This window comes from Austrofundulus limnaeus, unplaced genomic scaffold (genome assembly GCF_001266775.1).
Source record: "Austrofundulus limnaeus strain Quisiro unplaced genomic scaffold, Austrofundulus_limnaeus-1.0 Scaffold2, whole genome shotgun sequence".
NCBI classification, from domain to species: domain Eukaryota; kingdom Metazoa; phylum Chordata; class Actinopteri; order Cyprinodontiformes; family Rivulidae; genus Austrofundulus; species Austrofundulus limnaeus.
The window spans coordinates 4336002-4360948 of NW_013952404.1; the positions used below are offsets into that span (position 1 = coordinate 4336002).

General features: G+C 38.2%; 1 protein-coding gene and 2 long non-coding RNA genes across 3 annotated transcripts in view; 1 reads left to right on the forward strand and 2 right to left on the reverse strand.

The window, feature by feature from the left end:
- Positions 1-13050, forward strand: part of mthfd1b (methylenetetrahydrofolate dehydrogenase (NADP+ dependent) 1b) — a 17757-nt gene extending 4707 nt beyond the window's left edge. Inside the window, exons 5-28 of the mRNA XM_014011543.1 lie at positions 336-472; positions 551-651; positions 758-894; positions 3449-3560; positions 3634-3761; positions 3834-3931; positions 4053-4226; positions 4325-4461; positions 7389-7435; positions 7524-7631; positions 7727-7801; positions 7877-7979; positions 8075-8151; positions 9672-9812; positions 9888-9956; positions 10031-10142; positions 10230-10369; positions 10441-10482; positions 10638-10738; positions 10837-11014; positions 11092-11199; positions 11307-11459; positions 12568-12692; positions 12787-13050. Coding sequence (XP_013866997.1) covers positions 336-472; positions 551-651; positions 758-894; positions 3449-3560; positions 3634-3761; positions 3834-3931; positions 4053-4226; positions 4325-4461; positions 7389-7435; positions 7524-7631; positions 7727-7801; positions 7877-7979; positions 8075-8151; positions 9672-9812; positions 9888-9956; positions 10031-10142; positions 10230-10369; positions 10441-10482; positions 10638-10738; positions 10837-11014; positions 11092-11199; positions 11307-11459; positions 12568-12657 — 2568 coding nt within the window. The 3' untranslated portion in view covers positions 12658-12692; positions 12787-13050. The remainder of the gene's footprint in view (positions 1-335; positions 473-550; positions 652-757; positions 895-3448; positions 3561-3633; positions 3762-3833; positions 3932-4052; positions 4227-4324; positions 4462-7388; positions 7436-7523; positions 7632-7726; positions 7802-7876; positions 7980-8074; positions 8152-9671; positions 9813-9887; positions 9957-10030; positions 10143-10229; positions 10370-10440; positions 10483-10637; positions 10739-10836; positions 11015-11091; positions 11200-11306; positions 11460-12567; positions 12693-12786) is intronic.
- LOC106519766 (uncharacterized) overlaps positions 1-13597 on the reverse strand; it is a 24928-nt gene extending 11331 nt beyond the window's left edge. Inside the window, exon 1 of the long non-coding RNA XR_001310477.1 lies at positions 12819-13597. This is a non-coding gene — a long non-coding RNA (uncharacterized LOC106519766). The remainder of the gene's footprint in view (positions 1-12818) is intronic.
- Positions 13598-19093: 5496 nt separating this feature from the next.
- LOC106519774 (uncharacterized) lies at positions 19094-22626 on the reverse strand. Its single transcript, XR_001310478.1, has 6 exons — positions 22612-22626; positions 19961-20078; positions 19826-19871; positions 19606-19619; positions 19491-19514; positions 19094-19353 (listed from the first exon to the last, which is right to left on the reverse strand). It is a non-coding gene; the product is annotated as an uncharacterized LOC106519774 (long non-coding RNA).
- Between the last annotated feature and the right edge of the window lie 2321 nt (positions 22627-24947).

A 24947-nucleotide genomic window follows, 5' to 3' on the forward strand; every position in this document is an offset into this window, starting at 1 on the left:
TCACCTCAAAACAAAACAAGAAAAAATCATAGAAAACATGCAACACATAAAAAAAAAGAAAGCACACGGCCACATGTCCACACTGATGTGGTCTCTAAGAAGTAGATKTCTAAGCAGAGTGTATTTAAAGAAAATTAAAAGATTCTATTGTGGTATTTCTCTGGGGAAAATATTTGTAAATAAAGTTAAATATTTTTGAAAAGGACAAAACATTATAAAGAATTAGTTCTATAGCACCTATCTCCTTAACAAGTCAAACATTCTGATAACCAGTGGCTGAAAACCAGTGGTGTGACACAACAAAGGCCAGATTGTGACAGCTGTTCTGTTTGCAGGTTCTTCAGAGCATCAAAGAGGTGAACGAGAACTCCTCCGTCCACGGCCTCATCGTGCAGCTGCCTTTAGACTCAGTCCACAAGATCGACACCCAGAAGGTCACGAACTCTGTGGCACCGGAGAAAGACGTAGACGGGTGAGAACTCACGGAAGCTTGAACTTGTATTTTTTAGTGAGTTTTGTTTAGCTCTTTCTGATCTTAAACCACTTCCAGACTGACCAGCACCAATGCAGGGAAGCTGTCCCGCGGTGACCWGGGCGACTGCTTCATCCCCTGCACCCCAAACGGCTGCATGGAGCTGATCAGACAGACAGGTGAGCGCTACACCGAATCCCCTCAAACCGTGCCGTTGAGTTGAAGCTGTGGAACCAAACGGACTGTGAGAACACAGCGTACGATGCGCTCGCTGCCTCTCCGCAGGCGTGACCGTGGCGGGGAAGAGAGCGGTGGTGATGGGTCGCAGTAAGATTGTTGGCGCGCCGATGCACGACCTGCTTCTGTGGAGCCACGCGACGGTGACCACCTGCCACTCTAAAACTGCAGATCTTGCTGGAGAGGTACACAGGTCAACGTAATCACGCTTACAGAAGAAAATAGTAGATCCCTCCCCCATTTTTACAAATATTTTCTGCATCGGCTGTGTTCAAATTCAGGGGATGCATCCTTCAAAGGTCAAATTTGTTGACCGATTAGCCGAAGGCTGTCCAAATTTAATCTTTTCCTACCTCTTATTTTATCTTTTTTAATGTTCTGATTTATTTGCTATGGTTATTGTTTACATTTTTCTTATTTTATCTTACATTTTTATTCATTTTATACCTCTTATTTTACCTTTTTTTAATGTTCTGATTATTTGCACTATGGGAGCTGCAAAATTATTTCGTCATTGTGGACCGCAGTGTTCGTTTCAGTGCAACATTGACAATAAAGATTTGTCTATGTATTTAAATTTGAAGGCTCTTCAAATTGCGGCCCACAAGRGCGTCCTCCTTTTGCTCCAGGTTGAGGGACGGGTCCCATTGATCCTGTGGTTTTTTGGGGGAGGGAGTTTTTTTTGCTTGTATCAGGGTACAAAACAAGAGTCAGGAGTACGGGTTTAAAAAAAATCTGGCAGAACAAAAATTGAAAGTTTAAARCGATTGTGTTGTTGGGCCTTTGTCATTTGCAGTGATATGTTTTTAATATTACACTTGTCAGAAATCATGGTAAACGAGCTCGTATGGCAGATCTTTTAAAACTTTGARCATTGCCTCTACGCTAATTTAGTTAATTAGTAATTGACTGGTTTATTCAACAGACTCATGGTCCACATTGACATAAAAAAGACAAAACAAACATGATACATAACAACAAAAAAGGAAAAAAACTTATAAAAGACTTGCATACCAGTATTTCCGCAAAGATGACTGGTAGCATAATGCACGCCCAGAAGGATGTGACATTAAAATAAGACTGTTCTTAGATTTACGCAAACGACACATAAATTTATATATTAAATTTCTCATAAGTGCCTGAACTGTCTTGACATGTGCGTTACTAAACATCTCACTTGCACTACTGAGTCTGGGATTTTAAGCAGAACTCTGAGTCATTATAAGCAACTTTAAACTTCTGCATACTAGCTTTTTTAAATTTACACCACAAGAGGGCAGTATACAGAGATGTACAGTAAGATTTAAATAAACATCTTTACAATAATATTAACAGGAGTAATATTTTGCTAATTTCTGTCCATTTTTGATCTTCGTTGCTTCTGTTTGGTGCCGTCGCAGTCACTAGGTGACAGGAAATACGCCGGGGTAAGGGCAGGAATAAAGCTGAAAGCTAGTCCGTTTAAATTCACAACCTACTTTCATTGGTCTTCGGTTTACCAAAGACCCAACCCATGTAGACCAGCAGAGCTCTATAAAGTACTTGGGGGGGAAAAAAGTAAGTAAAATTACATGAACAGAAAAAGACTTTGGTAAAACTAAATTTCACTGCTGAGAAAGCTACTCAAGTAAAAGTCATAAAACTGTTCACAAACATTGGGAAAGTAAAAGTAGTTTTACACACTCTCTAAGAAATAAACTGCTGAATTTACTGAACCAACCTGGTTCCACTGAACCAGTTTGAGTAAACGGAGCAATATATGTGTATTCTTTGCTCAATTTACTCAACTAGGCTTAGTGGAGCCAGTTGACAGGACTTTGTTGAGTAAATTCAAYACTAGGGCTGCCACGATTAGTCGATTAATCAACGACTAATCGATTATTAAAATAATCGGTGACTAATTTAATAATCGATTAATCGTTTTTTGGGTTTTTTTTATTCTTTACTTTGTTTTTGTCTTCAAACTGCTTTGACACCTTCCACTGCCACGTCTGCCTTTCTGTCCTTGACACACATGCACAGTAGTGGTAACTGGGGTAGGCCGTGGACGTCACAAGACATTATACAGACAGGCTCTGGTATCAACCCAGCAATGGAGCTCAAGTGTGGGATCGTTTTAAGAAAATGAAAGAGAAACCTGTGCAATATCTGTAAGGTAGAACTTGCCTTCCACAGCAATTATTTTTAGTTAGCATAAAGCTAAAATCTAACGATGGTTATATGATAGCAGATGCATTCTGGCGCGATAAGCTCTATGTTTTATATTCAATTAACGTATGAACTGATTAGTCGACTAATCGAAAAAATAATTGGTGATTAATCGATTATAAAAATAATCGTTTGTGGCAGCTCTATTCAACACTTCATTTTTTAGAGTGAATAAACATCTTTTATGATGAGTTCCAACATATTTAATTTTGTAACGAGTAACAAGATGTTACATTTTAAAGTAGAAGTAAAAGTATAAGTTTTAGCTTTAAAATCTAACGAAATAAAAGTAAAAGTACTTATTAAAAAATAATTGGTAAAATTTACAAATCCTCAAAAAACTACTTAAGTACTGTAAGAAGTGAATGTACTTAGTTGCTGTAAACCTCTGTAGAACAGGTAGACCGGGTCCTTCGAAGGACCAGCCCCTGTATTTGGTCACAGCCGTCATTTTGATGAAGACAAAGCAGGAAGATCCGCTGTTTGCTGCTGTTTTTTTTTTTTCCAGCTCATGTCTCTGTTCTGGTCCAGGTGAGCAAAGCAGACATCCTGGTTGTCGGTATTGGAAAAGCAGAGATGGTGAAAGGAGAGTGGATCAAGAAGGGGGCGGTGGTCATCGACTGTGGCATCAATACCATCACAGGTATGGGCGCGGCCGGCGTGGTCTGGACCCGCTGTGAGTCGGGAGAAGTCACGCTTGGTTGTTGTTCCTTCAGATGAGACGAAGCCCAGCGGGAAGCGGGTGGTGGGTGACGTCCACTTCGCCTCGGCCAAGGAGCAGGCGGGCTTCATCACCCCGGTGCCGGGCGGAGTGGGACCCATGACCGTAGCCATGCTGATGGCGGTGAGGTTTATATGTTGATCTGTTTTGTTTCCTGAAAGAAATGTCGTGGTTGAAAGTTTAATATTTGTTTAGAATACAGTGCTGAGCGCAAAACGTTTCCTGGACAGCCATCAGCCTGGGAAGTGGGACATTTCTTACACCAAGCTCCACCTCCAGAAGCCCGTGCCAAGGTTTGTGCCTTTATTTACTATATATGTGTTTCGACGCAAAAATTCAGTAAGAAATCCTTTGTTTATCTAAATTTATCTTAATTCTGCTGTTCTTTTATTATTTTTATTTTATTTTCAACAGCGACATTGTGATTTCTCGCTCCTGCGTGCCCAAGCCCATCGACCTTCTGGCCAGGGAGGTGGGCTTGCTTCCTGACGAGGTGGAGCTGTACGGCAAGACCAAGGCCAAGGTGCAGCTGAGCATCATCAAACGGCTGCAGTCGCAGCCGGACGGCAAATATGTGGTGGTAACGGGGTACGTCCCGGCAGCTGGAGAACACACAATCATCCCTGTAGTTAGGCAAAGACTTCTTACACAACTTGGGCTGATGTGTTGTTTAATTCTGCCTGCAGCATCACRCCCACTCCTCTGGGTGAAGGTAAGAGCACCACCACCATCGGCTTGGTTCAGGCCATGGGAGCCCACATGAAGCTCAATGCCTTCGCTTGTGTTCGACAGCCCTCCCAGGGACCCACCTTTGGCATTAAAGGTTAGACCCTTTTTTGTTATGACACTAACGGGACATTAATGTAGCATTAAGAGACCCCGCCCCCTCATAGATCATAGAGTTAATTATCACTAGACTGAGCTCTGTCTAACCTGTTAGCTTCTGTGATGACATGGAGGAGCAGAAATGTTAGCTCACAGCCTTCATAACAACTATTAGATTAACCAACTGGATCTGTGTAACATTATCTTTTTATTAATATGATTATTAATTGTTATTTCATTCAGTGATCATGTAAAACAGCTAGATTTATACYAGAACATATAAAAAATGATCTAAACCAGACCTGAAGTTAGTCAGTAACTTAGACTTTTTAACTATTAGAAAAATTATGACTTCATCTATTAATACAGTATATTTTTAATCATAAATGATAATAATTATTTACCAATCAACACTTAGTAAATGTTTGTTACAAACCAGTGATACTTTAAAGGAGACACATCATGCATTAAAATCCTTATTTTTCAYATTTAACTCATTCATTTGGGTCTATATAAAGTGGAACTGCAATGCTTTGATCTGAATTCCTCATTAGCTACGTTTACATGGACAYAAGTAATCGGAACGGCCATTCAGAATAAAAATGCATCATGTAAAACCTCCATTCAAGTTATTCTGACCCGATTCAGCTCGATCCGAATGAATACGTAATGCTGCGTTCACACTGAACGCGATTTCATCGTCTGAATCACGTCCAATGCTTCAAGTTGGACACTTTTGTATTTTTTTGCACGTTTGTATTTTTTATTGCACATAGAATTACTTTTTTTTTTTTTTTAAGAAATGAAAAATTTTGGAAAAAAATTGCTATTGAAGCGCGAGCCTCCCCGCCCCYTCCCTCTCTCTGCTGCTTTCTCCTCCTCTGCCGGTCTCTGTTTAATGTCGGATGAAATAAAGAAAGTGGCTTTGCTTTATTTATTGAGTGCAAGAGAACATCGCGCTTATCAGATAATTAATTCATAATTAATTCACCAGATAATTCAGAGACGTTCTGAGTTTGGTGAGTTTCATCACCCAGGATCTGCGAGCTGACTCGAGTCCAGTTTGATGAGCCGTTGACCTGCATTTATGCTGATGTCTTCTGCCGAGACACAGACTACAGGCACTGTTTGTCTGTCTCAGGTTAGTGGACATCATTCAGGAAACTGTCCCGTCGGATAGTCTGTAATTACGTCACACAGTGGAGTCCCTCTGATTGGTTGACGTGGCGCGTCGAGCTGCAAAAGTTCAGATATTACTGCTCCAGTGTCTGGCTATGAAAAGCGCGTCGAACGCTCAAATCACGCCGCTCTCATCGCACTTGACACGCCGCAGCACTTCTTGACACGCGTCCACCGTAGACTTTACTTGTAAACCTGACGCTGAAGTCACGTTTGGTGTGAATGCAGCATAATCGGAATGGGAGGGGTGGTTTATGCCGATTGATAATCCGAACAGCGTGCGTGTAAAGACTTAATCCGATCATCTTATTCTGATTGTGGAAAACTGACCTGACTGCGCATTTCTGCTGACTTTCAGCCAGCGGTTTCTGCTCTTTTGAGGAGGGAGGGACAGCAGYACAGAACTTTTCCTCTCGTTCTCTCATTCAGTGAAGAAGGAAGACACACAGCATTATTAAAACCTGTCGCGGGTCCATTCTGAGCGCTCAGAAGACGTTTGTTTATGTTCATCATGGAAGAAGATTTTTTTTTCTGTGTTTTTTATTTTTAATTTTTTTTTTCAGGGAAAGTTACAACTGCGCACGTCAGTGCTTCTATTCTGAATAAAAGCCTGGTGCATGTAAACACTCATCGTGATCTGATTGTGCGCATGTAAACGATACATTCGGATTATTTAATCCGAATGCATTTCAATCCCATCAAATAATTTTGCGCATGTAAACATAGCTGGTGTAACTCCACAAACCTCTTTTTCACCCTTTTTTTCTGAGGCGTGTGCCTCTCTCCAGCTTCCATTCTAGTTTAATAGAGGGGTTTACGACTRTACAACAGCGCAGAAACATTTTATTTACAAATTAATTAAAATATGTCACCAAGGGAAGACTTGTCCATCCAGACTTATATGTTGGAGCCAGAGTCTGACCCAGAGCCAGAGGAGAGTGAAGACCACCAAATTATAGTTAAGTCCAGACTTTATTTGGAAGTTTTGTCGCAAATAAGTTGATTTAATAGTTTAGAAAACGTCATAGAAAATAGAGAAAACTGAACAAGTTGGAAAATCCGACCCAAACAGAATATAAAGATATCTAAGCAGCACCAGGAGAGACTAAATAAAAAAATACTTCACTGCTAGAGACTCCAGGTACACAACAAAATGTATTTAACAGCTAAATAAGTGGATTTTGCATGATATATCCTCTTTAAATTAATAAACTTGTCTCTACTGCTATTGGCTAACCATCGTTTCAACAGGTTTGTCTTATAGAAACCTAAAAATAGTTAAATATATAATTATTGTTCCATAAATCTGAGGTAATGCAAGTTTGTAATATTCAGTGATTTGTGTATTTTTGCTCCAAAAGCTAATATCTGCTAGCCAGTTCAATAATTAATAGTGGTTAAATCGGCTTTATAAGCTTCAGTTCTGCTCAGATCACATCCACATCCAGGTAAACAAAATAAAATCTGTTTCTCTTCAGTTGGTAAATCCATAAACCACACAACTTTCTGCCATTTTTATATACATTACAAAGCTTATATACTCTAATAATAATGTGTTTTTTTTATAATCATTAAAAGTTTTTACAATCATCCCTTTATTGTTTGCTATGTTGCCTTTATGTACAGTAATGTAAATACTGACTCTTCATGTGGTCAAGACCCCCTCCAGCTGTTTTCTAGACCTCCACGCCTCTGACCTAAAGTTGAATCTGTTCTAAAAGTCGTCATTATTTGTCTCGTCACTAGGAGGCGCTGCAGGCGGCGGCTATTCTCAAGTCATTCCAATGGAAGAGGTACCGCTCTGCCCTCCATAAAGGTTGTGTTTTTTTATGAGGAAAAAGTGTGTCTTTTTGTTAACCCTGTTTTTTTATGTGGCTGCAGTTCAACCTCCATCTGACTGGTGACATTCACGCCATCACAGCTGCCAACAACTTGGTGGCCGCCGCCATCGACGCTCGCATATTCCACGAGGCCACGCAGTCCGACAAGGTGGGCTCTCTCTTCTGTAGGTGGAGGGCCGAACATCCCCACAGTTCAGATTCATTCAGGTTTTCCTTCTGTTTTCCTGCTGCGYGCTCGCTCAGGCTCTGTATAACCGCTTGGTCCCAGTCAGTGGAGGAAAGAGGACGTTCTCCCCAATCCAGCTCTGCAGATTGAAAGTAATAAACCCTATTGCTTTTGTTTTGTTTAAATTCTTGCACAGAGCTGTACTTATCTTTTAAAAATTTGTCTAGAAACTGGGGATAGAGAAGACCGATCCTTCCACTCTAACAGATGAGGAAATTACCCGCTTTGCCCGCCTGGACATGAACCCAAGCTCTGTTACCTGGCAGAGAGGTAAGAGCTTCTGGTGTGCTACTCTGTAGGATCGTTCAGTTACTGAATATTGAGCCTCGTGTAAAAATAGCCATACTTTGTTTTTTTTATGTCAGTTTTGGACACAAATGATCGATTCTTGAGGAAAATCACCATCGGACAGTCGCCGACTGAGAAGGGACACACAAGAGAGGTGGGACTAAAATATCTGTACGTTTTGATACCGCTGAGTCAGCACAGTTTTTGTGTTTATTTCTCTTTGTACACTTTCTCTGGCTACTTCTGCAAACTTTGTTCTATTTTAGTCATTCATACATGGAAATGTTCATCTCTGTTTTCTGCTTTCTGTAGCTTTTATGTTTTTCAAATATTAATTTTATTTACAAATATTTTCCCTACAGAAATACATTGAGCTCTCTCCAATTTCACTATAAACATTGTTTGTGTCTTCCTATGCTAATTTAGTTTTTAGCTACTGTTCTGCTACTTTTAGCCTCTAACTAACCTTTTGCTACATTTAGCTTTTAGTTAGTCCTTTGCTTAATTTGTCTAACCTTTTGCTGCTTTTAACTTTTAGCTAGTATTTTTCTGTTTTTACTTGTGTGAATGTTTTATCAAGAATTCAAACTGTCATTACTTCAGTACATTTTTCAGCACGTGTCTTGTTCCACACATTTAGTGCTATTTCAACAATTTATACATCAAATTATTCAGCTCTTTCAAGACATTCTGGCTTTGACTTTTGGTACTTCAGCAGTTTAAACTTTTTGAGATATTTAGCTTTTTCTGCCATTTTTTTCTCATTGAGGGTTTTAAGGATGTTGAAGACAGCTCCATGCATTTTCAATGTTCATAAACTTCAGCTGCACTTTTTACCTTTTTTGTTCTAGCTCTGTTTTTGTTAGCTTCTTTGGGCTAATTTCAGCTCCCATTTGTGTCTGTTTTTGTTAATTTTTTTAAGCTATCATTATGAACTTTTGTGCTATTCTCCTGCTAATTTAAACTTTTTGTGCTTCTTTTGGCTGCTTTCTGCTAATTTAAGCTGTTTTTTTTAGCTACTTTTAAGCTGATTTCATCTAGTTTGAGCTTTTTTTTAAGCTAAATTCACATTTTTGTTATTTGTACTTCTTTCTGTTAGCAATCACTCTCTTTCTGTTTTATTTTTGAGATAATTTTAGCTATTTCAGCTATTTTTAGCTATTTTTATGTGGTTTCAGCTTGTTTAGTTATTTCAAAACAAATTGTAAGTTCTTGTTTTTTGCTGATTTGATTTCTACATCTGATTTTATCTTGTTTAATCTACCTTTTTTTGCTAATTTCAGCTGTCTGTCTTCTGATTTTTCACTCGTGGTGTTCTTTCATCAAAAATCAGTTGTTCAAATTTAACTCAGAATAATATTTTTGCTTTTGAACCTTTTCAACTTTCATCAAAAATCTCTCAGCATTGAATATTCACACTGCATTTTCACAGGAAATGCAGTCTCTATTTTTTAGTTAGCTTTTTGCTACTTTGAGCTAATATTTTGGTCTCTTTAGCTTTTTAGCTTGTCTAGCGGTGTGCTTCTTTTAGCTTGTGTTCTTTCAGTTTCAGTCTTTTAGAAAATGTGATTTCTCTAGTTTCATTTCTAATGCAGCTGGATGTAAATACACCTGCAACATTTCAAAAAAATTCAACATCTTCCTTTAGATGCTGATGTCAGTTTGTCCCCTCAGGCCCAGTTTGACATCACAGTGGCGAGCGAGATCATGGCCGTCCTCGCCCTCACCAGCAGCCTCCAGGACATGCGACAGCGCCTGGCCAAGATGGTTGTAGCCACCAGCCGAGGCGGAGAGCCCATCACCACCGAGGACCTGGTCAGAGCGTGCTCCGTGACGCTCGGTGTGCAGCTCTGTTTGTTTCGTTGTAAAAACGTTTTATTTCCTCTGCAGGGCGTGAGCGGAGCCCTGACTGTGCTGATGAAAGATGCCATCAAGCCAAACCTGATGCAGACGCTGGAGGTGAGCGTTAAAACAGATAAAAAACTTCAATTTAAATGTTTTTTTTTTGGTTATTTTAATTTCTGAATTCACAGGGAACGCCTGTGTTCGTTCACGCCGGCCCTTTTGCAAACATCGCTCACGGAAACTCGTCCATTCTGGCTGATAAAATCGCCCTGAAGCTGGTCGGACCCGAGGGCTTTGTGGGTAAGAAGATGGCACAAAGAAGTTCCCTTTAAAAAAAAAATCAGTTCCTAACCCTGACGTCTCACAACCTCTGTGTGTGTCTGACAGTGACGGAGGCCGGGTTCGGTGCCGACATCGGCATGGAGAAGTTCTTTAACATCAAGTGCCGCTACTCGGGCCTGAGGCCCCACGTGGTGGTTCTGGTGGCGACAGTTCGGGCTCTGAAGATGCACGGTGGAGGACCAACGGTGAGTAAAGTTAATCTGAGGGAGTTGTTGTGTTTTTAAAAGCTATTTGCTCAAACATTTCTTGTGTTCAGGTCACTGCTGGGATGCCACTGCCTAAGGAATATGTGGAGGAGGTAAAGCAGAAAAACAACCAACTTTAATYATGTTCTCACACCAAATTTCAGTTCATATATACGTATATTATAGGCTAAATTGTTTGCAGCCTTTGGTTCATGTCTACATACCCGAAACGACAGAACGTTTTAATGTTTTTTGTCTCTGTTTGCAGAACCTGGAGCTGCTGAAAAATGGCTGCAGCAACATGAAGAAACAGATAGAAAATGCCAAACACTTTGGTGTGCCGGTGGTGGTGGCTGTCAATGCTTTCATGTGAGTGATTTTAAAGATCATATTAAAAAAAACATTAAATTAATTAACTAAACCTCAGTGTTGATGTGTTTTCTGTTTGTTTTCGTGCTGACTGACAGGACGGACACAGAGGCTGAACTGGACTTGGTCTGCAGCCTGGCCAAAGGTTCCGGAGCTTTTGATGCGGTCCGATGCTTCCACTGGGCTGAAGGTGGAGCCGGCGCCGTGGCCCTCGGTCAGGCCGTCCAGAGGGCCAGCGAGGCCCCCAGCAGCTTTAAATTCCTTTATGATTTAGAGGTATAAACTCTTATCTAAGTTATTGTGATTTAACTTCTTTTTTTACTTTTTAATTTTTTAAACAAATTTCTCTTTAGCTTCCTGTTGCTGACAAGATTCGGATAATCGCTCAGAAGATCTATGGAGCCGATGATATTGAGCTTCTTCCTGAAGCCCAACACAAGGTGGAGCTGTACACCAAACAGGTGAGCAGTGCCTCACAGTGGACTCTAAAGTCTGTTTCTTTGCTCAGAGTCACTGCAAATGGAGATTCGTTTATAAAAACACCATTTTTTTGTGTGTTTTCCTGCAGGGCTTTGGTAACCTTCCGATCTGCATGGCCAAGACACACTTGTCTCTGTCTCATGAGGCAGAGAAGAAAGGCGTGCCCACCGGTTTTGTGCTGCCGATTAGAGACATCCGAGCCAGTGTGGGCGCTGGTTTCCTCTTCCCGCTGGTTGGAACCGTAAGCTCTAAACAAACTTTTATTTACTTATTAAATTTGTTACTAACTTTGGAACATATAAAAGACCTAAAATATGTATCCAAACGGTGGGTCAGAAGATATTTTGCTAACAGACAAACACGCCAAATAAGTCTCAAAAATCTTTTGGATCTGTTTAGTGCTTGGAGTATGTTTTGTACAGTGGTGGGCACGGCTAACCAAGAAGTTAGCTTCACTAACCACTAATCCATTAAACAAGAATCTTAGCTATGCTAACGCTAAACGGCTAAACTGATTACAAAATTATTGGAAGCTAACGCTAACCGCTAAGACGACTGTCATCCAGCCTGTGTCTTGGTGGGACTGATGCAAACTTGGTTTAATTTTAAGGTAGCAAATTGGCCAATCCAAACCACAGTTATATCTCTAACTTACTTCCAGTTTAACCCTTTTAGGAATAAAAGCTTTTCCTTTGATCAAGTTTGTATTTTTACAAATACTGTTTGAAGTTGGTCAAACAGCAAATGCTTTCTCTACGATATTTTAAACGTAGTCATTTTTCGTTATTTAAGTATTGTTAAATTTTGTTTAATTCCTTTTTGATACTCTTAGTTTGAAGTTTAGCTGCTAAGGATGCTACATGCTAACACACTTGTTGCCTGACACGTCCAGCGCTGCTTGTAAGAGGGGATGGTTTTTATTTTATTCATGACAAACAACAAATAAATAGAAGTGTTTTAAACGTGTGATTGTTTTTAGTAGAGTTAAAATTAGCAGAACCTAATTTAGTGGTAGCTAATCGGTCCACAAGCTGTTTCCAAGTTAGCGTTAAAGCTAATCTGCTAAGTGAGAAGCTAGTTCTGCTATTACTGGATTAGCATAACTGTGCCCGCCACTGGTTCTGGATCAGTCTCAGCTATTACCAAACAATTTTAGCCCAGTATCTGTGCGACTGTTTCTGCGTTGGCCAATACTGGTTAGCTGTGGCGGCCATCTTGAATCGGGTTGACTCCACAGGTCCAAGGWTTACTTTCTGAGAGCTTCAGTAGAATCTCTCCCGTGGTTCATTGAATATCACACTGCAGGTGATATTTCCTGCTGAGGTTTCTGATGCAGCTGTTTTGTTCAGATGCCCACAATCCCCGGTCTGCCCACCCGACCCTGTTTCTACGACATCGACCTGGACCCTGAGACTGAGCAGGTCAGCGGGCTCTTCTAAAGGAACCTCCTCTGCTCTGGTTGGTGGTACTAAAGGTATGAGGAATAAAATGCACACATCTGGTTTAATGAAAGATGTTGGTAAGAGATAATTATAAAAATGTTCCTCTTTGCTTCCTGTTCTCTCCAGACTAAACATTCCTGACGACCCCCCCCCCCCACACACACACACACACACACACACACACACACACTGGACGAGTTCTGACTGGAGGTGCCTCGAGTTGCTGCTGCTCGCGTGTAAAGATGTGCTTTTCCACGAAAGCTGTGAGACAATGAGTCCAGAACCAGTCCAGACAACAGTCTTTGTTGTCTGAGACGAGCCGTTCTGCTGAAATCACAAACTCCTCCGTTAAATTTCTGACTTATTTTCAAAGATAACTTTTTAAACAACTACTGTGAATTTTTATTAGCACCACACTAGAGAATTAATCTTTTGTTGATTTTCCCTTTAACACTAAATCCTGACATACATGTAACAACGTGTAACAAAGGGATTTTTGATCGTTTTGCACCTCTTGTAAGTTTTTTTAATGAAATTTACAGCTGCTTTAAATCTAAATAGACATCAGGTTTTACATTGCTACTTATCAGTTAAAGAGATCAAATAAAGACTAAATGTTTGTTTTTTGGAGTCATTTTTTGTCTGTGATTTTATTTTCTGAACACTCATATTTCTGCAAGTTGARTATCAGTTCTCAATTTTTATGTTAAAACTAAATAGATCATTATCCCCAAAAAGGCTTATTTAGTTCATGTTTCCTTACATCAGTTGTATATCTGTGTTTAACGCTATAGATGAGGTTGCACGTGCATATAAGTGTTTTATTACCTGAAATCAGAAAATATTTTAATAGTGTGGATAAAGAGTCTGCACAAATGCTTTCAAAGTGCCTGTGACATCAGTTTTTTTTTGTAATAAACATGAATGCATTTTTGGAAAGGGAATATTGATAAAATATTGCAAAAGAAATGTCACGTCGCTGAGATGAACAGTTGTTGAGATATTTGCGTGTGAAGAAACAGGAAGTGATGTCAAAGGGGAATGTGCATGTGAGCAGAGCATTGCTACAACAGCCAACAACAGAGACTGTGGAGAAGAATCTGATGTTTCTTTAGATTATTTTGAGTTTAAATAATTTTGTTTTAATAAACAAAAACCAGAGTTTATTTTATTAAAGAGTTCCCCTTTGATGTCACTTCCTGTTTCACTTTGTCTGAGCCAAATCCAAAAGAAAATAGTCCAGTTATGAGACAAAATGTGTAAAATCATGTGTATTATGCTAATTTTCTTAAGTATAAAAAAGTTTTGTTTGACTTTTTGTATTTGAAAGATAGGTGTGTCACAGGCACTTTAAGTGACAAGGAAAAAAAGGTAATTTAAAAAAAGACTGGATTCAGCTGATAATAAAAGTAACAAAATTAATTAAAAACAGACTTCCTGTAATAAAAACTGCTACAGAATATWAAAACTAAAGGTCTGGGGAGGAGAAGGAATGCAAAGGAGCACATATTTTCTTCAAAACTCATCTTCTGATGAGAAATGATCAGAGTTGTAGCCACTTTGGTCTGACTTTGCAAATATCGTTCAGCACAATCTTGAGATATTTTGGTAACAAACAAAGACATCATCACCTGCAGAAAGTGATGATGTCTACTGGAATCCAGATGCGTTTCTAAAACATCACACTTCAAGAAAAATTCATCGCACAAACCTGTATCTTGCAGCTTTTGCTACATTGTTACAGCCAACGAAACAAACCTTAGTTACACTGTTTGTTATGTCAGAATATAACCAGGTTGTGTTTGAGCTGAAGAATGTGGGTGTGGTTGTGCAGCTCTGTTGTCAAACCAGAGCTCATGATGACTAGAAGAGCTGAGAAAACTGAGTTACAACTCCAAAAAATATTTTGTTTATGATCTGCTGAAGGGCTCGAGGGCAGGGCAGATAAAAACAAACAGCCGCAAAGCCCGAAGCTGTCATTTAATAACAAACATTTTAGTGTAAATCTGGATTTAAAAAAAGAGTGTACTGCTATTATTGTTAAAACTTTATTTTACCAGGAAAAATCCCTGAGATAAATGAAAAAGCTCTTTTTCAAGGGAGTTCTGGCCAAGCAGTAAGTACATTTAAGTTATATAGTTACACAAAAAATTACCAAAAGGAAATAATATGAAACATATTRCAGCAAAATTAACAACATATATGGAATTAAGCACAATTCTCTATTGATTTAAAAGCTCTTAAAGATATTAAGTCTGTTGATTTTCCAAACGTGCAAAAGGTGCAATAAAAGCAAAAGCCCTTTYACTCATTTCTGTACGTAAAAACAAACCACGTTTTGAAAAACCTGTAAGGAATACCACATTATGAAGCACGAAGGTGGAGAGGTGATGGTTTGGTCTTGTCTGTGCAGTCAGGTGAACTGTTGGGATGAAGGTGCATGAGCTCACAGGACATGAATCTGTCAGGACATGATAGCTTTAAAAGAATGTTTTCCTGCAATTAAAGCRTTTTTCTTTTAGGAGGTTCTCACGAATCTCACTCTGCCTGTGCTGCAGCGACGTGTTTCTGCATTGACCGAGTGTCAAACTGGACTTGCTGCAGCTCTCGCAGTGTTTTTAAAGATTTGGCAAAAGGAACAACATTTATTGTTAATAAAAATTGTCCTGCTTTTACTTGCAGTTGACTGTTTGTACGCAAGCAGGGCTGGACCGAGACACTGGTTGTGTCACGCCTCTTCACTCAGAAAGAAATCTGAAAAATCCAGTCAGGTTGAAAGAAAAATATTGTTGTGTGTGTTCGTTTACCAGTTTGTGTGCTTGAACCATACAGAGAACGTACCAGTGCATGGAAAAGATTAATAAAGGGAGATCATACAAAACCCAGACCAAGCAGTCAGACTGAAAACCAGGAAGAGAAGACATGGCTCCGCCTATTTGATTACGTCATCGGGGAGGGGTCCCTACAGCTGCTCGAAGCCATGTCTCCAGACAAACATAATCTAGCCTGATGAAGATTTAAAAGTTCAGATATGTGTTGAATTTGTTTTCAGGCATGTATCTATCTATATAAAATCATCACGTTAAGCAAAACAGTCACATTTAACAACATTTACAGTTCTTCTATCATAAGACTATATCATGTGTATGTAATTAAAAGTCAGTATATAACCTAAACCCCAATAAATTTCTTCAAGGTGATCTGAACACATGAGGTCACCCTGATGTCTCTGTTTTACCCTCCAAAGCAATTTGCTGGTTTTTGTTCTGATTTTATAATCTTGTCAAAGTTTAGTCTCCGAGACGTGGGTTCGGACTCATTGAGGGCAATAACTGATCTGCACAAACTTGATTTCACTAATGATGTCATCATGTAATCGTTTGTTTACATGTGTGGTCGTCCATTAATCAGTCTGAGATGCAGACAAAAAAAGAAAAACTGGTTGGATCAGGCATTAGCTGTTCAGTTTTAAATGGGGTTTGTTTCGTTTCAGGATTATTTCTTAACGTTAAACCGAAATCACAACAATCCAGAGTTGAAATCTGGAAGCAGAATGACTGTTTGACAGTTTTATCTACTGTTATTCAAAAAGGAAATCATGAGGATAAGATTAATAAAAGCATTGGAACGCGAGAGCAGTTGGTTTAATCAAGCTGCTCAAACCTGCTGAATGTGACCTAATCTGTTAATCTAATCTGTACACAGATGTGGATACATTTGTTCTTATCCTTCAATCCAGTGCTTTGTTCTAAGCCATTGGTTACTTTTATCTGAGTTTTGTGTCATTAACCTGTTTTTTGCAACTGAGACCAAGCTTTCTGGCACTGGGCATCACATTTTGCATTCAAAATGCCTTGCCGGTCTTGAAATTTCATTGTATTCTGCACAGATTCAAAACACCAAGTTTCACATGCAGCAAAGCAGGATGTAACTGATCCTGCTCCACGTTTTACTGCAGGTACAGTTTTCTCTTCTTTGCATGTTTAGGTGACTATTTTCGCACTTAATTCAAATAAACTTTAATTTAAATTAAATCTTAATGAAAAAACAGGCAGATGAACTTCAAGGATTAATTTTTTTATTTCACCCAGATTATTTTTGTCCAGTGATGGGTTCAAATATTGAATGTGATTTTCAGCTTAATCTTGAACTGAAAAAAAAAAAAATAAATAAATAAACAACAACAGAGAGCTGTCTGTAACCTTTTCCAGATTCAACAGTTTCGGTAGAGAAACGTTTGTAAAGCATGTAAACTTGCTCAAACCAGTTAAACAGGGAAGAATCAAGATGCGATCGCTTCAAGGCAGCTGCACAAACATTTTTAAAATGACAGAACAATGACACCAACTACAGTTAGGTCCATATATATTTGAACAGAGACAACATTTTTCTAATTTTGGTTCTAGACATTACCACAATGAATTTTAAACAAAATAATTCAGATGCAGTTGAAGTTCAGACTTTCAGCTTTAATTCAGTGGGTTGAACAAAATGATTGCATAAAAATGTGAGCATCTTTTAAACACAATCCCTTCATTTCAGAGGCTCAAAAGTAATTGGACAGATTAAATAATAGTAAATAAAATGTTCATTTCTAGTACTTGGTTGAAAACCCTTTGTTGGCAATGACTGCCAGGAGTCTTGAACTCATGGACATCACCAGATGCTCTGTTTCCTCCTTTTTAGTGCTCTGACAGGCCTTCACTGCAGCGGTTTTCAGTTGCTGTTTGTTTGTGGGCCTTTCTGTCTGAAGTTTAGTCTTTAACAAGTGAAATGGTTGAGATCAGGTGACTGACTTGGCCATTCAAGAATATTCCACTTCTTTGTTTTAATAAACTCCTGGGTTACTTTGGCTTTATGTTTTGGGTCAKTGCCCATCTGTAGTATGAAACGACGACCAATCAGTTTGATTGCATTTGGCTGGATCTGAGCACAAAGTATGGCTCTGAATACCTCAGAATTCATTGGGCTGCTTCTGTCCTGTGTCACATCATCAATAAACACCAGTGACCCAGTGCCACTGGCAGCCATGCATGCCCAAGCCATCACACTGCTCTGCTGTGTTTTACAGATGATGTGGTGCTTTGAATCATGAGCTGTACCATGCCTTCACCAGACTTTTCTCTTTCCATCATTCTGGTAGAGGTTGATCTTGGTTTCATCTGTCCAAAGAGTGTTCTTCCAGAACTGTGCTGCTTTTTAAAATGTTTTTTTTTTAGCAAAGTCCAGTCTAGCATTTTTATTCTTGATGCTTATGAGTGTCTTGCAGCGTGCAGTGAACCCTCTGTATTTACTTTCACGCAGTCTTCTCTTTATGGTAGATTCAGATATTTATACCTCCTGGAGAGAGTTGTTCACTTGGTTGGCTGTTGTGAAGGGGTTTCTCTTCACCATGGAGATTATTCTGTGATCATCCACCACTGTTGTCTTCCGTGTGCATCCAGGTCTTTTTGCATTGATGAGTTCACCAGTGCTTTCTTTCTTTCTCAGGATSTACCAAACTGTAGATTTTGCCACTCCTAATATTGTAGCAATATCTCAGATGGGTTTTTTCTGTTTTTGGAGCTTAAGGATGGCTTGTTTCACCTGCATGGAGAGCTCCTTTGACCACATGTTTACTTCACAGCAAAACCTTACAAATGCAAGCACCACACCTCAAATCAACTCCAGATCTTTTATCTGCTTCATTGACAATGACATAATGAAGGGATTGCCCATACCTGTCCAAGAAATAGTCTTGGAGTCAATTGTCCAATTACTTTTGGTCCCTTKAAAAACAGGGTGGCACATGTTAAGGAGCTGAAACTCCTAAACCCTTCATCCARTTTTAATGTGGATACCCTCAAATGAAAGCTGAATGCTGGACTTTATGTCCTTGTACATTATATAACTATAACTTGAATATGTTTCAGTAAACAGGTAAAAAGACAAAATTTGTGTCCAAATATATATGGACCTAACTGTATCCATGTGGGTCTGATGAAGGCAAATAACGGGGCTTTATTGTCATATTAGACCACTAACAGAAAAACCTATCCTACTCTTATTTTGGATCTTTTTTTTTACTCAGTAAATATAGTTTTCTAGTTTGTTGACTTATTTTACTTCATTATATAACATACATGACAATACATTTTAAAAAGCCTTCTAAGTGACAAACTTATACATTTAAAAAGCAGACAAAGGTTTTTATTTCACACAACTTTGATTTAATCTTTTTGAATGATTTGACTTTTTGTTGTCATTTCTTTATGTTCTGATAAATTTCACATAAGTGCTTTTTTATGAAGACTTCAGATAATGTCCTGCCATTAAATTGTTGAAGCCACACCRAGTTCTGAGAGGTCATCTGCTCTGGATAAAATAAATCTGTGCRCCTTTAAACATGTCATGCAAAATAATAATAATAATAATTAAAATAAAAAGAGAGAAATTGTGCAATGGAGTATTTTATTAGAGTTGCAATACCATTATAGATTAAACAACATCACAAAATATCAATTTAGTGATTTCATCATTTCTTATGTAACACTATGGTTTCTTTCATTTCTTGCCATGTCCATGTCCATGACCTTCTTTGTCACCATGACCTTGTCCCTTTCCCTCTCCGTGTCCATGTCCCTTTCCCTCTCCGTGTCCATGTCCATGTCCCTTTCCTTCTCCGTGTCCATGTCCGTCCTTCTTTCCTTTGCACTTTAATCAGTCACAAAAAAAATGACACAATATTTTAGTGAGGAGAAACAATCTTAACTGGAGATTATATTACAAAAATACAACATGAACCAGAAAAGCAGCCAAAAACAAATAAGAAGCGTAAAAGATGTACTTACTTCCTGAGCATCCCCTGCTGCAGGCTTCACCAAATATAAGAACACAAAATCATAAGTACAAATATTTAAATTTTTTGTGTTAAACACCAGATTGAAAAAATAAAAAATGACTCACAGTTGTTGCATGAGCTGTGGAAAAGGTAGAGAAAAACAGACAGAATGGTAAAAAAATGGTTTTTAATTATCACAAAAACAAACACAAAATCTTTTGTTGATCTGCACAAACATTCTCAATGAATAGCTGCACAATAACAATTTGAGTCAGCATAAGATAAAATACAGTGAGTAGCAGAAGTGTGTGCGTAAATCAGTCAGTTTACAACAAAGACACTTACGATCACTCATTTTGTCTTGTTGGTGAGATCAAAACAAAGGGTTTTCCTGAAAAAAAAAAAAAACAACAACCAACAAATAGAAATTAAAAACTTTAGACTCTCTGCACTCGTTTTAAATGATAAACCAACACGTACCTGACTCAGAAGGAGAATGATTTGCTTCCTATGCTTGTGCTGCCTCTGTATTTATGAGGTYGGTGTGTAAAAATGTGGGTGTGTGTGTGAAGCTCTGCCCTCTTGTCGTCCAACGTGACTGTTGGAAAGCAGCAGAACAGGTAAGATTTGAGAGTGGCAGAGAAAGACAGGGGCGTTTTCTTCTGTCAACATTAATGACAGCTCCGTGTRATTTAGGAGCATCACGGAGGCTCCAGGGCAGGGCGGGTCTTTTCTTCACTTTAACAAATAAAGTTATTGGTGAGACAGACATCTCTGCATGCGGAGAGGCTGCAGCTGTAGAATGATAGTTTTCCTTTACAATTACACACTGTTGGGTTATTTGGTCATAAAAAATAGAATTTTATAAGCTGAGATTTGGACAAGTAGCAACCCGTTCCCAGTTTGATGGAAGGTACAAGGTTTGTCTCTTGAAAAAAATAAATAAATAAGAAAATAATGTGGGAAATTTTCCTTAAAGTTTGTCTTCAAGTGTTAAAAAAATATCATACCTCAAATGATTGTGAAACAGTTTTAAAAGAAACAAAAGAGCTCTGAAATTTTCCTTAAAGTTTGTTTTTCTTCAAGTGTTAAAAAAATCATACCTCAAATGATTGTGAAACAGTTTTAAAAGAAACAAAAGAGCTCTCAGTATCTGTGCAACAGCAAATGCAAAAAAATCACGACTGCGACGACCTTTAAAAGAACAAAATTTATTTAAACCCRTACAAAGGACAGATTATTAAAAGGACTACATGTGAGCTTTTCATGGGTTTTTTTAGGACAAGGACCTCAAAAGGTTTGTAAAAATGAAGTCATGTGAAAAGTCTGCTGTACAAGAGAGTCTGGATGATAGGGGTGGGCGATTCTTGGGATTTTGCTAACGATATGATTCCAAGTAAATACAAAGCTACAACAAAGATACTTGTCATGTTCATGAACAATTTTGTGATTTTTGCCTTTACTTAGTTGATTATATTAAGAGCAAAATTTTTTTAGACAAATAAAAATGCTTTTTATCAACCAGCTACAACAAAATAAAAGAACACAATATAAAAAATAAAATAATTCCTCTATTACTTTCTACACAGTTTAAGAAAAAACATGCAAAATAACAAAAAAGAAGCAACATTATATAAGATATAAGTATAACAGTGTCAACAACGCAATAAAAAAAACCWTCCATGATGAAGAGCACTAATGACAAACTCCAAATGATTTGGAGATTGAACAAATTACTTTATTTTCACTTTATTTGTCAAAAATAAAGTCAGTGTGGTGCAAATAAAGTGTAAATAAGAACTGATCTCGTCACGCTATTGATTCGATACAAATACTCGTCTTGGTRTTGATAGTATCAATAATTAGATAGATACACCCACCTCTACTGGATAGGCTTTTTTTAATTAAATATGAAATGAGGTTAAATATGTCTGAATGCAAAATAAAAAATCCCATTGAGGTGAAAGACAATAAAATCAACCCAAACTCATCTTCCTAACTTTCTCTCSCTCTTCTAATACTCCTTCATACAGCCTCACTCTTCCACCTGCCTCTGTTTCATTTATCAGCACAGCTGACTTTCTTCCCTCCACCTCTCCAGGCTCTCTTCCACCTGCTCCCTACTCTGGCCACAGATCACTGAGTCGTCCGCAAACAGTTTGGCTTTCAGGGACTTGTCAGATTTCATGTGTTAAACTGTCTGTCACCACTTGAAAATCAGAAAGAGCTGAGTCATGTTTCAGCCTCGCCTCCGGCTTGTACCCTACACATCGGTCCTCGCATCCTGCACCACCCTCCCTTACTCATACAATGCGACTGAGTGACTGAAGTCTGAAAATTTGACATTTTTGTTGGAGATTGTATGTAAATATTAGGTTCTCTGAACAAAATGGATTATTTGTCAATATTGGTTAGCTTGTTGATCATTGCTTCTTCTTCAGTTGTACTCTGATGGCAGATTTTTATCCTTCCTCCCAGCTAGACTCTACAACCAGCACTGCTCCCAACAAACTTAATAAGAATCCATGCTTGTGTTTGCACAATAACCAACTCTGTTTCTCAGTCATTACATAAATAACACTCTTGTGGCTATTGTACATCTATTTTTCTGTACTGAAATACTGCACTGTAAATATCCTAGTCTTTATATTCATCATGCACATTATGCACATTGCAAGAAATTACTTAATTTGACTCAGTTGCACATCCCCTTGGATCATGAGTCTGTCATGACTGTTTGTAATTTTTCTACACAGTAATTTATTTTTATCTTTATTGCCTTGTACAGTATTTTTATTTTTTAAATTCTATTATTATTGCTACTATTATTGTTGCACAGCACTATGATGTTTTGTGAACTGATGTATCTGCTGCTGCTGTTTCACCTGAATTTCCCTTCTGCAGGACAATAAAAGCTGTTTCTATTCTATTCTATTCTATTCTATTCTATTCTATTCTATTTGGTTTTCTGTCACTTTGATTTCCTGCTGCTGCAGGGCTTGTGGTTTTGTTTAATGAGTATTTACTTTCTTGAATTTTGAGAATATATATTGGCTAATCTGCTCTTTCACTGTATTTTGAGCGTATTTTTTTGAGTGATCATTAGTTCATACATTTTAAGAAGCACATACCTTGTTGCTGTTAACAGTAATTACAGGTAAACGCTCAGGATACACCTGTCACTGTCGTCAAGGCTTTCACACAAAAGGAGATCTGAAAGATGGTGATCATGTGACCGAAGAAAAGCGCCTGCAGAAAAACAGACATTTTTTTGACACACCCAAACCATTATGACCAGAAACACCCAACCTTTGTTTTCTGAAGAGCCAAAGATCTTTGAATCTTTTTTACAAGTTAATTCGTCATTTGTTCGTGTGTGTTGCAATTATCACTGATGGTWACGAAGCTGTTATGAGTTGCATCCTTCAACGGCTGGTTGCCATGCATGAATATAATTATAAAACTTAAAATCAGTCTGATTGAAAAGTTGTCGTTTTTGAAATGTGGATGAATTTAGTTTTGAATCAAAAACAAAATCCAGAGTTGAGGTCAGGGAGCAGAACGTCTCACAGGCTTCCAGTCGTCTTCTTCAAACTTCTAACTAAATTAAGACAAAAGTTCAGCTGAAACAGGAAGATGTTGACCCAAAAGAGTCGACCTCGTTGTTCCATTCTCTTCGTGCTTTTGTGAGTTTTCTCTGGGTACTCCGGCTTTCCACACAGACCAAAACAGGTTGCCTTCAAGCCCAGGCCTCCCTTAAAAGGGATTTGCTTGGTTAAGTAACGGCAAAATAAAAAAAAAGAATGAAAAAACAAAACAAGTTTGTAGATAATTGTGCTGTGATTTTAACAATAAAGTGTTTACAGTGTGGAATTCCACAAGGTTTTGTTCTTGGAACAATACTTTTTTACATTATGTATACAGACAAAACTGAATTTGAGTTGGCTTTAGGCCTCAGATATTTTTGAAAGTTGTTTTTAAACAAGTTATGTCCTTTATTTACAAAAAAGAACAAGACTGCATTTTCTCTCATGTGTGTAATATAATCTCCTGCCAACTTTAAGAGCATCCTTCCTGTCCCTTGAAAAACCAGTCTAGGCGTTTGTTGTTTTTAGGCTGTGTTGTTTTTAAGACATGTTCATGGTTTTCAAAAGACCTATAATCCAAAATCACTGCTGCAGGAGCTCTGATCCTGCAGGAGATCATTTCTCTGTCTGCAGAAACAATTCTTATATTTATGTTAGAGGGGCAAACACYACTCTGGAATACATGGAACAATAAAACCTGCTCCCAGAACATCTCAGAATTGCTGCAGGTTCAGGTGACTGAATCGGATGCCATGGACTCCGGCTGCATGAGGGAACTCCCATGTTCCCGCTGAACCCTCCTCTTTTTATCCCTTTGTCACTGCACGTGCTGCATCTTGCAAAATGTGTTTCTTCTGCCAACTTGTAATTTATTTGACACTTTGTGGGCGTGTTCATTTTTAAAATTGAGTGCCAGATGTGGTAACTTTCCTGCATACGATGCATTTATCGGACCTATGGGAAGAATTTCAACTAAAGCCAGAATTGTCCTTATTTAATTTGATGTGCTTTTCTGAAATTACTATTTGTTCTATCTATTTGTTTTAATAAAAACACTGAGAGTACATTCAGATTTTGATATGTGCACTTGCAACCATAGAGAGCCCTCTAGTGGTTAATAAATTAAATGCACGTGCCACACTTTTTTGTTTGCGTCACAACTGCTGTTATTGACTTGCTTTTTTGTATCACATGTTTTAAACAAACCGTGTTCGCAGTATTTAAATCAAACAGTGCAATTAGTCAACATTTTAAATTTACAACTCATTTCTTATAAAATGAGCTCGTGCCTCAGTTCGAGGTGTTTTGGCGCCATTTTGTGGACAAAAGCTCACATTGCTGTTTGCAGCTGTTAGCTTGATTCTACTGAGACCAGAAGGTTGTTTGGTAAGTAGTTTATTTTATACTTTTATTTGTATTTTTAACTGTTTTTTTAATCTAACTATATGCTTGCTATATGATGGAAGATAATTTGGTGAACAAATATGCAATTTTTCCACAATTAAACTAACAAATTCTTAGATTTTTGAGAATTAGCAAACTGCAGAGAATGCTTAGCTTGTGTCAGATAATTAAAAAATAAGCTTTTCAAGAAAAATTAAGAACAAAAGAGCTACAGTAAGATGAAAAATATGAACAAAAATGTTAAAAAGTACAACAAAAGTGACTTATGCTAAATATTCAATGCAAAACAGTCTAAAAGAGGCATCGAATGACTGAACCAATGATGTGATCCAAGCAGCGTTGCCAGATGGGAAATGTTGAATTATCGTATCAGCARCTCAAAATTATCGAATTTTGAGAAAAATTATCGTACACACCCAAGTTACATTCTAGAGAGGCTCAAATTTACAAATACATCCTGCTCAGCTCACAATGTG